We start from the raw sequence: 14,601 nt of genomic DNA on the forward strand, positions 1-14,601 counted from the left end.
CACAAGGTTCAGCACTGCAGAGAAAGAATTTGATGAGTTTGAGTATCCAGAAACTCCACATAATTATATTTTTTGTGTGTTAAAACCCATTCTTTACATCCAGGAGTAGCAGATGACAACAGCAAGTGGTTCCTCTTGATGTAATAATACACAGCAAATGTCTTAATGCCCATATTGTAAAAAGAATTACACAGCAGAACGGGTTAGAGGAGATTTCATTTTAGGACATGAAGTAGGAATTGTTAAAGTTTTGATTACTGAGTTCCATTTAATATTTCAGTACTAGTTTGTGGGTTTTATTAGTATGTTTTTTAACCATTAGTGAGGTGACCTTTCTTGACAGCAGCTATAATTGTCAGTGTTAGGAAGATTTAGTCTGCTGCGATGCCAGGAACAGAACAGAACAATTGTAAATGAAGAGCGCTCTCAGACTCTGAAGACTCTGAAGAGCCCTCTGTGCTGCTTTACCACAGGCTGACACTGGCCTACACGCTCCACTTTGAAAGCTCTGGGCGCAAAGTAACAGATTACAGTTTGATTTTACCTGGAACTCATCCTTCAGATGGGAAGAGTTGGTCTGGGAGTCGATGCGGATCAGCTCATAATAAGCTGCTTTGAACTCGCAGACCGGTATGGCTGTTTCTCCACAAAGACAAGCCTCTAGTATGGCGTCGTGAATGAATATGTACTGCTCCTGAAGACATATATTATAATACACATATTATCACATATTCTGCACATTCATATTTCAACATTAGAAAAATAAGAAATACAGCTTTGTATAAGACAAACAAGTGATGCACACACTGTGAGTGAGTGAAGACTGATGAGAGGTGGAGGGATGGATGACGTGATGACTCTTGGTTAGGTGTACTTCACCTGTGAGTCAGTCCATACTGGCAGTTGTGTTTTTAGATCTTTCAAGCAAGTGACGCCAACTTCAATTCAATGATGAGACACAGACTGACCTGCTTTGGTGAACGGCTGTGAATGTACTTTGTTACAATGGGTCTTATAAGCTGTTAAATTGTTACTCTGTTACCGGCCAATAGTGCAGAATACTTAAGTTGGACATGAAATGTGTCCATGAAAGATTGCATCGACCTGCATTCTGTTAGTCACCAGCCTTCAAGTATGACAAAGAATTTAATAAACTTTTAAAAGTTTGCTTTATGCTCTGACCTACAGGCTGTTCTGAACCATGAAGCTTGAAATTACTTTTGCCCCATTGTTACTGCACTGCTTGATAGTTTATATATATGATCTGAATTACTATTTGTGGTCTTTTTAATAGGAAAAACATTACAAAAATATTAATTTAAAGAATAATAACCACTAAAGTCAAAGAAGGATCCTCTTTGTTTGGATGCATATACATATATATTATCTATATTCTGTTTAGAACTAACTCATTTATGCTTCTATTATTCTGCAATTATTATTCTATGTATTAAAAAATGTTTAACAACCACAAATTCAGGCAAATCGGATACACCCATGCAGTGACAGATGAATGTGCTTCCTCAGAGAACAGTTCAACGTGATAGTGATTTTTTTTTTTACTAACACAAGAGGGCTCCAGAGTAAGCTTTAAATATGAAAATTATGTATGACTTTTACTTATTGTCAGTGTTACATTCACAGAAGTGAAAGCTGACGAATTGAACTTAATGAGGTGATATTTTCATGCATGCATGGAAAATAGGTAACTACATAAAACCTTGTCACCTCAGCCCGTACCATGCTGATGGCTGAGTTTGAAGTCAAGCTTTACCTACGTCTATATTAAAAATGTGGATGCAGATGGAGGATGGGTAATGCAGTCACCTCAGTCTGTACCATGTTGATCCTCCTGGAGCGAAGAGCCTTCACACAGTTGTAGATGTCGACCACTCCTTCTCTCTCTGCCATGTCCAACATGATGTCAATGACTATGAAACATCCTGTGCGCCCTGCTCCAGCACTGCAGACAGAAAGTGAAGCACACAAATTTTAACTTTATAGATCTTTCTCTATGTCCGTCATTGGGAGAGAAAACATTTTGTTTTGACTATGAATGTTTATTTTCTAATAATTCATTTTTATACCTGCAGTGGACCACAATTGGCCCAGCAGAAGGTGGATTAGACATTTTAACTCTGCGGATGAAGGAAAGAAGTCCTGTGGCATGATATGGAACTCCATGATCAGGCCAGCCTGTGAAGTGGAACTGCTTGACTTCGCGGACCTCATTGAAACCACGCTGAGTAAAGACAAAAAAAACATCTTTAAGTAAAATTTCATGAAATGTGTTTATTCTATAAACACCTTTTCTAGATATGTCTCAAACTTATTAACTGGTTTTGTTGAAGCTACAAGGAGGACGATAAACAAAACCAAGTCTGTGTCAACAGCTAGAGGTGCAGCTACACCTCTACCTGAGTTTTTTGCATAAATTACATCAAAGCAAAATGCAAAATGAATACAAAATATTAATTTTTGCTAGATTATAACAAGTTTTACTCACCCTCTCCAGTGTAAATGTGCGAACCACATATTCAGCGAGTGGTTCAACCTCCACAAAAGTCACCTTGAAGTCTCCATACACCTCAGCATCATCTGGCCAGTATTTATAGCACTTAACCTAGAAAGAAAAAAAGCCATGAAAAAATAAAGACAAGCTTGAATCAAGGAGCAAATATAGCTTTTTTTTGCATAATGATATTTAATATGATGCCAATATGAAAAATGCCACTTTTAAACCAAATATGTTATACATAATTTAGAGAGTATATTTTACAGGATTGTTGACAGAGACATCACACTAACATTCTTGCAATTTTCCTACCTAACTGTAAATATACAGGTATTTGCAATAGCACTGCAGTGGACATTGCTGAATTTAAAAAAAATGAGATTTGGATAGTTTTGACTAAGTAATAGTAATTTTAATAAAGTTACCAACTGAAATTAACTGAGTGTAGAAAAACGAGCAACTTACCCTTCCAACCTCCACCAGATTGGTTACCATCACAATACAGGCTGACTGTTCCTGCCAAACCATCCTCCAGAAGTCATACACTGTCTCATGAACAGGACCTACGCATAGATGCAGAGTATACTTACACTTTATTCTGCTGTAAGTACGGTTACAATTTGTGATTAAATAGTTGCTATGCTATAAAACAGCAGTAATGCAGAATTCCTGCATGTAATTGAGTGTGGTGCAGCATCTTACCCTGTGTAGCAATGTAGTGACTTGGTCTTTGGTACCCCTGCAAACAGAACACCACAGTCCTTAATATGAGCTGAAAACATAATCGTGTCAAATTCTAAAACCTTTTATCACGGCTGGAAATGATAACTTTCTACACTAAACTACCTTACTACCTCACTTTCATCTACAACAGGAGAAAACTTCTGACAGACTGATGAAATTCGTTTTTAGCTGACTCCATACTTGAGTTGCACTGCATACTGTTGAATTCATGTTAAAATGTGCAAAGTTGGTCATCTCACCATTTTTCCTTTCCACTTAAAAACTACTACTTGACATCTACAACAACTGCCAGGTGTGCCGTGGGCTATGACAACCACTTATTAAGTTGTCATTAAAGCAATTAAGACACAAGTGGTGAATATGCATATGCAAATTGACACCAAACAGTGAGATGCAAAGATGGTGGTTGGTGGCCAAGATGAAGTGCGATCAGTCATGCAAAGGATGCCCCAGCATCTCAAAATGGATACACATCATGTCTTGATGCATAAGGACTGGTTCATGGATGTACAGGTGAGCAGGTGTAATTGTTCAGGGGCATTTATGAACAAGACCACAGTGATACTTACATCCCTGTACAGCCAAATCTATAGCCCAAGCCACAGGCAGAAAGAACGAGTGGAAGAAAGAAAGAAAGAAAGAAAGAAAGCACAACAATGTCAGTGAGTGTCAATCAGAAAAAAGAAAAGCTGCATTGACATAATGGAAGTTTGATCAGGACATGCAGAAAAAAAATGTGATCTAAAACTCCAAATTAGACTAAATAGAGAGGACACTCCCTAATGGAATTTGACCATCTTCCATGGAGAGCACAATAGAACCAAAAAGACTCAGAAAGCTGGCATATCACAATCTCATTTAACCACCATCACATACTGATGTTCCAGCTTTCTCCGTCTTTTGGGTGCAGTTCAAATTGTGTGACAGCTGCCTTTGTTGTGCCAACAAAGATTAGGGAGTGCCCACTCTATTCATTCTAATTCTAGCTTAATGTGAGTGGTAGAATGCATGCAAGAGTTTTAATGACAGTAAATTATAATACAGTGGAGCTTATGATAAGCATACTAGCATTAAAAAAGCACAATGTGAGTCGTAGTGACTGGTGTGCAGATGATTGTTGAGAGATGACAGAAAATGGATGAACTGATGAAGACTGTGTCGTGGGTGAATGCAGAAACAATAGGCAAGTAATAGATGAAGCAAAAGATGGAAAATTAATTGTATATAGATGTATAAGGCAGCTGAATAGGTTTGTCGAACAGTTAAAAGTGACTCAAGTCAAGAAAAATGCTAGAAATTAAGCTACCCTTAGAATCTGATTAGCTTAGCTTAGCTTAAAAAACTACTCAAATGCACAAAACTGCTGGGTCCATCCAACAGTAACAAAACCTGCTGACCATCACCTCTAAAGCTCACTAACTAGCACTGTCAGTTCTTAAAGTCACTCCTTTAAATGGATTTCTTTCTGGTCTCCTGGAAAACGAGTTTGCTAAATCCAAATGATGACTTAAAATCCGTTATGTTGTACATATAAATCAGATAACTTATTCAGTTCTGGACGGACAGGTGAATTGATGGGGACACTTGAAAGAAAGACAACAAGACCGACACCTGAGACAGACACATGTACTGCATGTATGATGTGTTTTCTGCATGGCTGGATGCATAAAATGGTATGATGAATGACTGGTAGACGCAATCAAGGTATAGAGGCCTGACATACGAGCGAGGGAGTGTGGTTTCGTTGGTTTCGTTGGGAGCCAATAGTAGCATTCGATGCGTTTCCACTTACATCGATGTAGTTGGCGTTGATGTAGTCGGAGGACGGGTCGTCTTCTATGGGCTGCAGAATAACCCTTGAATGGTCATCTAAGAAAACAGTGTGTGAGAGAGCAGCAGAAACAGACAGGTAAGAAAGGTGATTTGCTGTTAAAGAATTTTTATTTCAAGGTTTTCATGGTTTGCTGTTTTTCTGAATTTCGTGTTTTGGCTTTCTATTTTTTTATTCAGTGTGTAGTTGGGATTTAATAAAATAATTTAACAAGGTGTTCGGTTCGGACGGAGTCACACAGACTAGTCTAGAGACAACTTGGCAAAAATCTGTATTTCCCAATCGGATGGTGAGTCAGAGGTTGTTTTTAGTCGGTAGGTTTACAGTTCTGTATCAAAACCTTGCGATTTCTTTGGTTGCTAGCAGATTGCTACACAGTAATCCGTACTTTGCAAGAAAACACTTGTCTGCCAATCCTCGCTAACTACTCAATGAATGGAAGTGAAACTGTGAAGGAAGGTGGAAGATTTTTGGTGCAGCAACCTCTTTGTATTGCTTTATTCATTATTTTACATGATAATACAAACAACAGATTATATGTAACGTTCTATATACAAATAAATCATGCCAATAAAATTACAACAGCTGTCAATAAGCATGGTTACGTATGTATGCAAGTAAGTAGCATGAGACCCTTTTGTGACTCAATTTTTCTGAGTCTGGGGACTCAAGGAACACAAGGAAAACTCTTAGAGTCAAGGCAGAGGCTGAAGAGGTGATTGAGCTTTTGAAGATGTTGCTCATTGATTCTTTTGTTGTTGCTTACAAAGGTGGTTTTTCTTTGGTCCTGTCTTGATTTTAAACCTTTAATTCTGCAGGCTGTACACTTACTTCTGCTCCCAATTTCTTCTTCTCTTCTTCCTGTAAAGCTCTATGACTTAAAATGCAGTAACGCAGATGTCTTGCTTACATGCTATGATATTCCCGTAGCGGTTTTTGGTACGATTCTGCTCCTTCTTGGCCACGTCCCAGGAGGCCGACTGGCCCTCAAAGAAGCTCTGTATCACCAACAACACACGAAGTAATAAAAATACAATTAGATGTCATGGATCCTTAAAAATAACACTTCTGTACTATTGCATATATCTGAGAGGAAAGTGGTACTTAGGTGCTTTTCGACTTTTGTTCGACTGGTTTGATTCAACTAGCAAATTCTTATTAGACATTAAAATAAAATGACCATAAAAATGGCTTGTGTCTCATTGATTGTTCAGTCGATGGAGCAGAAGGTACCCTCAAATTAAGAGGCAATTTAGACCTGGTAGTCATTTTTTCATTTTAATGTGAGGCCAAAACATTAAATAGAGCAGTATTGATTTTAGAAATAATACTTCTGTGTCAGCCTCCACATTAAAATACATCATTTCCTGCTACTAATAATACTTTTGCCTCTTCTGTAATTAATATTACAAGCTCTAGTGTCAACAGTACAGATAATAATCTTACTTCATATTCCTCCTTGAAGCCATAGCTGTCAGATGTTTTCATTAGGTTGATGTGCTGCAGGAGATCGGCCACTCTGATGGCTGGGTGGAGCTGTCCTGTCTGATAAGGAGACTCAGTTCCTTCACAGTGATACCGAGGAACATCTAGAAGCCTGCTGTTCTCGGCTGCAGAGCCAGTGTGGTTCTCATCTACAACAGGAGACAAAATAAGGTACGGTTAATTGATAATTCGCAAAATATCTTCCCTTCATTTTATTTTATCTTCATTAATATTTTATTTTATGACCCCTATAATGGGTAACATAGATACCAAAACATGTAAACTCTTATTTGTACCTTGAAACGGCACGTGTGGAAAGATACTTGTACTGATCTATACAAACGCAACAAGCTTTCCCAATCTTCCCAAATCTGTACCAGTTTCTACCTTACAAAAAGAAAACAGTGCATTTCCTCAAACCAAACCAAACATTTGCCACTTTGTTTTCTCAGTTTATACTCACCTGTGATTGGAACTACATGTCAAAGCAGCAGGAAAAGAAAAGAGCAAAAAGGGCTAGTCAGACTGCAGGATAAGTGGATTTGTTAGCGAGACTAAAGGTTAGTTTAACAGTTTGGATTTGTTTATAAGGACTTTCCACGATGGATGAAATGGATACAGAGAATTTTTAGATGATGTCGTACAAAAAGGACCAAAAATTGCCACAAGATGCAGAAACTGAAAAACATGAGGAATATCTTAAAATGAATTGTGAGGTGGATGTTCACTGCAATGTCATTTAGTTCACAATAAACAACCACGTTCACAGCAGATTAAAACATTTGTTGCATTCTGCTGTTCTAAACCTTTCAAACACACTGCAAATATATTTAAAGAAGTAAAACATCTGTTTTTTAAATGTGGAATAAAATAACTAACTCAATCCCCAATAAGCAATCAAGAGCTATAGGAGTGCTTCCCAAAACTGTCTCTGTGGTGTAGTAGTTAACACCTTACATGCAAAAGATCCCTGGTTTGAGACTGGGAGGCAAGACAGACCCAGCCACGGAGGGTCACAAGCCTCCATAAGTAGGAAGGATGCCAAATAAAACAAGTGGATCCATCTGCTGTAGTGGGCAAAAGGGAGCAGCTGAAAATACACGTAAGTGATTCCCAAAGTGTGTTTTTCTGCCCACTTTGTGCACGTCAAGATGTGGGCCATATATGGTGAGAGGTTAAATTGAACTAATATTATAAGCCCATGTGAGTTATTTATTAGTTTTTATTTATTGTTATTGTTTTTATTTGTTTATATGGCCTGTTTTTAATCAGGAATGTCCCCTTTATCTCATCAGTGGTGGAGGAAAGGTTCAAATGGAGCAGTGACCAGCAGGTGGCAAAGCAAAGCTTTTAAGCTTGTACACTACAACCAAATCACTAGGTCGATATCACATCTTTGTAATGAGAAAAGAGGAAATGTTGTAAACTGATGAGAGTTTTTATAGAAGGTTTAGATTAACATCAAAGATTTTCACACTGGGCTTTTTATACTCCAGGAATGGTTGTGGTATATTGCAGAAATTTAGAGGTATATTTTACATGTGTGAGTACCGCCCCTCTGATTTAATTTTATTTGGATTTTGAAACTTGTACATTTTAGGAGGTAGTTCATTTGGAGGTTATAACTGGGGTTAAACAGTTGCAGAACTTCAAAGTGCGCTGTGGTTAAAATGTGACTTGACAGTTGTAATGTACAGACTGACAGGTTAAATAATGCAGTAGCTCAGGGTTGGAGCAGAAGCGGCTGATTTCATCTTCACCGCTGTTTATTAACTGACACTGTTTATTTCATCCAACGGATGCTTTTCTCTGCTCTGAGGACATGTTAGCTCATTACTGATTGTTAAAGGTTTGTTAAGCCCTCGTCACGGCAATTAACAGTAAACTTGACCCGACACCGCCTCTTAATTTGTTACTTCCTGCTAGTTCTTCTTCCTCTGTGAAGTGATTGGCCAAGACAGATTGTAACTGCAGCCTTCACTCCAAATTAGAGGCTATGGAACAGTTAATTAACACAGTTTGGTGGCACTGTGGTTTGTGAACCCCTTAAGGGTATTTCAGAACTCCACATCATGCTGCAGTGTCAACACTAGACTCAACTACAGATAAACACATTGCACTGCAACATTGAAGCTAGAGAAACATCCAACTAGCCAAAAGCTACATATTTCACGATTCAGACACTCAGAGCAGGGTTTCAGCACAAAACAAGTCCAGGGAATAACACAGATGGTAGATACTCAAGTAGACTTCTAGATCCATTGCACAGAAAAACTTCTGCCAGAGAGACAAGGCTGCAGGCACTAAGTTGTTCAGTGTTGTCACAGATTTAATCAGCAGTCATTTTGCTGTGGCAACATGACAAATTGTCTTCCTCCTTTTAAGCCTTCTTTTCTGTCATTTTTGGGAGACAAAATGGCACGGCTTAAAACAACTCAAAACTGTGGAAATAATGAGGTCTCTAAGGGAGAATGATGGCAATTACTGTGAATATCAATAACTCGCAGCAGGAAACAGAAACCATGGCTGGAATCGGGAATGACTGAACCAAAGGGAAAACGCAGGATGACAGATGAAGTGCTTAGCTGTTGGAGGTTTTTTTTTACACCAGACATGTTCTACACAGAGAGTTGGCAGAAAAATATAAAAGATGAACATAAAGCTTTGCCAACTTCACATATTCTAATCTGTTATACCTCTTTAAATTTTCCTTGATTTGTTTTTGGTCATTTTTTTTTTTGTCTTTTGAGTATTAAAAACCTAATGCTCCAGAAACATCCAAGAAAGGCATACTTTTGTCAAAGGTCACTATAACATACGTTTGACTATATCCAACAGCTCTAACTATAGACTTCAGTTATGGACACAAAACAGACGGGATAATACGTGCTAGGGTTACAAGCGCAGGGTCTAATTGATGATGGTAGGTGATCACTAGAGGTGATACATGTGACATATCCAACACTAGAAGTCTCACCTAACACAGCAGTGGGAACCAGAGGATCGTTGGGCACTGCAGGAGGAAACACGGCCAGGAAACATATTAAAATTTCAGATTTACTAAAGCATAGATGAGGACAACTGAGACAAATCACAAATTCTGGCAAGACCTTACTATTTTCATCATTTTTTTTCTCATCGCTGTCATGTATGAGTTCTACATTTATGCTGTCCTGTTTTCACTGTGAGCTGTTGTGAATTGACTTATAGACAGAACCTTAACTAGCAATGATTTAGATATGACTTTGGTCCATCATTTAAGTCTTTTTCCAGGCAAAACAAAATGCAGGTTAGATCCTTGTTTGGCAAACAAATGACTAATTATTTTTCTGCTTATTGTTATAAAAGTGACAATTGAATAAAAAATACTTGATTGCTAAAATTTTAACTAATTGCATTAATAATTGTTTGTTGCAGCTTCTGAACAGGAGCTTGGCTGTTGATAAAAATAACCCTGATCTTTGCAAAGATTCATCTCTAATTAGTGTGGACAGAAGATGGATAGGAAAACAGAATGTAAGAGCCATTTAATTAAGGGTTTTTTTGTTTGTAAAACCTTGATTTTATGAACCTACATCTGTTGTTGTAGTTGTGAGAGTCCATAAATGTCACAGCCATGGGGTCCTCGCCATGCAGAGTGCTCTGGTCAGCATAGCTGCGGTCCATAGCATTCACCATGTGTGTCATTTCCTGCCGTGTTGTTCCAATGGCATCTTTACGTTTTTTTGCCAGTTTCCTGTTAGAGGGAGATAGACAGACAGTCAGGAATTGTGAAAAACAAATACACAAACATGAGGAAGCCTGAAGCCACAGCAAGAACGAGAGAATCTAGCAGCTGGATCACTTTTTGGCTGGGGCTGCTGACTCAAGATGCAGAGTTTGAAACCAACAATAAGGAAATGGGAGAAGAGAAGAAAGGCAGGGAGAAAAAAAAGAGAAGAAGGAAAGAGAAGAGAACAAGCAAGGAAGGTAGAGGAGAGGCTTTTTTGTATATGGCAGCATTTAACAGGCTCAGCAAAAGGAGCAAAGGGAAAATACTGCAGCATCTAATTCAAACCAAGGAAGATCTTTTTTTGTAGCTTACAGCTGTCAGATGAAAGCCTCTAAACTTTACCGTTCCCTCCATTTTTACTTGTATGAACCTATTTTACTAGGACTATAATAATAGAAACTAATTACATATTTTTTCAAATTGTATGAATTCTTTGGTTTTCATCTGACAGCAAAGTTCAGGTGAATCCCACTAAAACAGAAGCAAGGTTTGAGCTAGAATGCACAGAACCCTTAAGGAAAACCATTTACCAACCAACAGTTATCACCATGTAAATAGTAGAACTTGAACTAGTCGTGTCACAAATAGTCAGTTATGAAGGGTGGGACACTGATTTTCAATCTCTTATGCAGCTTTACCAGCTGCTGTGAATTTTAGAATTAAAATGTTTTGCTTTCACAATTTGAAAAACAAACAAACAATCAGAGTAATGAGAAATTACTTTTTATCATCAGTCTGGTACCTGATTAAATAGATATCAAGATCAAATCATTTTCATATTTAATCTTTCGGTGTTTTCAACATACAAAGTTGCAGGGAAACACTTTTAAGGACTTATTATGTCGAGCATGACACATCATGCAGGAACATTATGTACCCAGAGCCGTAGATGCACATCAGTTAAGACAACAGCTCTTAGTTATTACATTTCTGTGCGGTATACAAGAAAATCTCTACAGCTGAAACACAGAGAGCCTGTAGGCAGAGGCAATAACATCGTGTGCATTTTATTGGCTACCAATCAGTTTTTGATTGCTGTCAAACTGATGCAATGTACAGCTCTGACTGATAGAAAGCATGCTGTTTATTGTGCATATTTTACCTCTTGACCCCAACTTACACCATCTCCACCTCTGAGATCACACACACACACTCAGTAGAAACATAGATTGAACTATTGACCAAATGTATCTACTTGTGTGTGTGTGTTTGTCATAGAATTACAATATTTGCAAACTATATAAACCACCACATGCTGAGTACTTTCTCAATATGTTGTATATATAAGAAGAAAGGAGAGTGAGAAAGAAAAAGAAAGGTGAAGCTGAGACCGGACCTAGAATGGATCTACTTTTTCTTTTTAACATTGTCATTATTTTCTGATATTCACACTTGAACTGCGAATTAATTTGAAGTTCTGTATGAATTCATAAAAATGCATGAATGTCTAATGAACTCGCCTAATTACTAAAATTGCAAATGAATTCCAAGACACCAGGCAGAATGTCTTCACTGATGAGGAACACGTCCAACTTCTTAAGGTGCACTGGAATAAATGGATGGCTTAGACTAGCTATGTTAGGAAAAAAGGAGACACTGTAGAACCAAAATTTTGTTCCTGATAATGTGTTTTAATAGATGTAATATTAGAAAACTGCTACTTAATGGTAAACAGTAAAAAGCAGTGGTTGTAGCAAGTTCAAAAAAATCAGCAAAGCAGTCATCCTAGTTTAGAAAGAAATGTTTCATTAAACTACTCCACGGGAACGTTAAGGTACAGTCCTGCATTGATACTCAGCACATCTTGATTTTTAGTCTGGTGATTGTGAATAAAAAGAAGCAATGAGAGTGAATTAAAATATCTGAGGCAGTACAAATAATTGATTCATGATCCATCTTGGTCAGAGCCCATAATGGCCTGGGTAGAGAAAGACGTAAACCAAAAAAGAAGAAAAAACCATCATAAGAACAACCCACACAAAATCATAGACCACGTATCCCAAATAGGAAACCAACTAGTTCAGATCCACTGACGAGAGAGAGAGAGACACTGAACATGTGCAGCAGAGCTTTACCATGATACCTGTGACTTGATGGGCGGATGGATGATCACATGACTACATGCACACAAAGAGCTACAAGTCACAAGTGCAGCATTCTTTTTTCAAATAACACGCTCAGGCCTGTGCCGTCCCACTCTGGCCTGCTTGGGTCTGGTTTATGGCCAACTTTGGCCTTCTTAAGCCTGCTTCAGAGCAACTTTGGAGCATGTAGAGGACACCAGGGCTGAGATCAATTCACTCTCAGTTCAGTCCTTCAAATAAATTCTTGCACTCATTCATTGCTTGGACTTTTTAGACAGGAAATCATCAACATTCTCTTGGTAAAAACAAAAAAAAGAAAGACAATTTCGATATTTTGAAAATATCAAAATCATTTAAACAAGAAGGAATTAATTGAAATCCTGAACAGATTGACATGAAAGTGAACTGACCCCCTCCCTGGTGAGGCGTCAATGAGGATGACTTTGGCTGGTTGGTCAGAGCTGAAAATGTGTTTTGTCTTGAAAAAAGTATACTGCATCTTTAAAAATAACAACAACTAGCCACTAATAATTCGCCCAATAAGATAACAGCAGCTGGATGAGCTGGTTGTTGATTGGTTGTTTACTTACAGGTAATAAGAGTATGAATAGTAGGTCCTCCTGGGGTTGTGAGCCAATCAGAAAGCAAAGAGTGAGACACAAGGGAATATGCAAATTAGGACAAAACTGTCCTGTCTCAACCAGTAACAACAAAAACAGAAGAAAACACCCTTTGATTGCTAAAACTTGAGGGTCATGCAAGGGGTGCCATATTAGCTAAAGTACCTATTTCTTATTAAGAAAAAAAAAGAACCAAAGGCTAACGCTAAATAAATAGTACAAAACAAGCTACGAAACTTGAATAACAACTCACCAATATCAACCTATCACCATGCAGCCTTTCTTTTCTCTTTTCTTTATTTTTTGTGCCATTTAAAAATATTCATGCAGTATTTTAAAACTTTACTTTTTACTCTAACCCGATGGCCCGATTAGAGATTTAACCCTAATCAGCCAATGATCTTTTTTTACGCACTCCTACAAAATGAAAACTAACACAAAGCTATCCAATCTGTAAAACCAGGCAGCTCGCTTCCTGTAAAGCAAGCATGATGTCACTGCAATGTCATCATGTCCCACTATTTTAAAGATGCAGTATTATTGTTCAAAGTCGTAAAGGTTTAATGACAATGAAGATTGATCTCCCCAGAAACCTTTATGGAAGAGAAAACTATTAAATTAAAAAAAAAAATCACAAAAATCTAGAGCACTAATGATGCATAACTCGTCAAACTTCCAGTAGAAATGTGTGTAAAAATACCAGAATGAACATGTCACTTTAAGTTGTTGCCACAAATTATTTGTGTGTGTTGTAAATGGGAAGTAAATGGGACCTCAGTGTGCTGTCTTTGTGTTGTGATTCAAGCTGCTAAAACATACAGGAGCTCTTGCACTCCTTGTATAAACAGCCTTATTTTATACTATCAAGCATATTTATGTGAAATGCATAACTCCACATTAAGCTTCAAAGCCCCAACAATACCACATACTAAATCCAATCCAATACTCAAGGGATGAAAAAAGTTAAATGAGTAACAGCAATCAAGCCATTGAGTGCACACAGTGTTTCAAATACTGTTAGATGTGACAAAAATAAACACCCCGCAAAACACAGTGGTAGTAGCTCCTGCAAAACACATTTCAAATGGACCATCTACCCTACACTTTAAGCTCAGCTCCTCTGATCATCACTTACAATTGCACTTTCACACTAAAGCTGCAGCATGGACGCTGGCTCGCATTAATTCATTACGCAAATTAGAAGAAAAATATGGAGGTCAGGAGCCACAAGAGCAAAGTTCTCTGATGATGAGAGATCATTACTGGCTGTGATTTAATGTCTGTAATTGTTTTTGATTTGCTGAGTGTAATTATGATTGGTTGTAACTGAGAGACTCTTCCTGGTTGCTCTCTTAAGGCTTGTGCCAAGATGTAGTCCTTCAATTTTTTTCAGAGGAAAGCAAAATCTCCTGAGACGTTTTCTTAAATTGAGGATGAGTCATAATAACTAATAGGTAAGCCAAACGATTAATGTGAATAGTTTTACTGAATTTTCAGGGTCTCTGTTAGTGGAAATTAATTATTCTTAATTATTTCTAATTATTCTTTTT

At 37.8% G+C, this 14,601-nt stretch overlaps 1 protein-coding gene across 9 annotated transcripts in view; it reads right to left on the reverse strand.

Moving 5' to 3' along the window:
• The window catches only part of ptprk (protein tyrosine phosphatase receptor type K), a 106,609-nt gene that overhangs the window by 6,432 nt on the left and 85,576 nt on the right, over window positions 1–14,601 (reverse strand). For 2 of the 9 annotated variants that reach the window (XM_085382849.1, XM_085382846.1), the window contains 12 exons: window positions 13,022–13,051; window positions 10,151–10,311; window positions 9,553–9,588; window positions 6,537–6,724; window positions 6,001–6,100; window positions 5,052–5,128; window positions 3,218–3,254; window positions 2,981–3,078; window positions 2,507–2,623; window positions 2,088–2,242; window positions 1,828–1,963; window positions 545–694 (listed from right to left, as the gene is read on the reverse strand). In XM_085382849.1, the coding sequence (XP_085238975.1) occupies window positions 545–694; window positions 1,828–1,963; window positions 2,088–2,242; window positions 2,507–2,623; window positions 2,981–3,078; window positions 3,218–3,254; window positions 5,052–5,128; window positions 6,001–6,100; window positions 6,537–6,724; window positions 9,553–9,588; window positions 10,151–10,311; window positions 13,022–13,051 (1,285 nt within the window). Of the gene's footprint in view, window positions 1–544; window positions 695–1,827; window positions 1,964–2,087; window positions 2,243–2,506; window positions 2,624–2,980; window positions 3,079–3,217; window positions 3,255–5,051; window positions 5,129–6,000; window positions 6,101–6,534; window positions 6,725–9,552; window positions 9,589–10,150; window positions 10,312–13,021; window positions 13,052–14,601 lie in introns of all 9 variants that reach the window. The other 7 variants (XM_085382848.1, XM_085382847.1, XM_085382853.1 and 4 more) reach the window with 7 other exon arrangements.

The sequence above is a fragment of the Rhamphochromis longiceps genome, linkage group LG15 (assembly GCF_057381845.1).
Source record: "Rhamphochromis longiceps isolate RC_006_pf linkage group LG15, R_longiceps_female_GT1.1, whole genome shotgun sequence".
Taxonomy (NCBI): Eukaryota; Metazoa; Chordata; class Actinopteri; order Cichliformes; family Cichlidae; genus Rhamphochromis; species Rhamphochromis longiceps.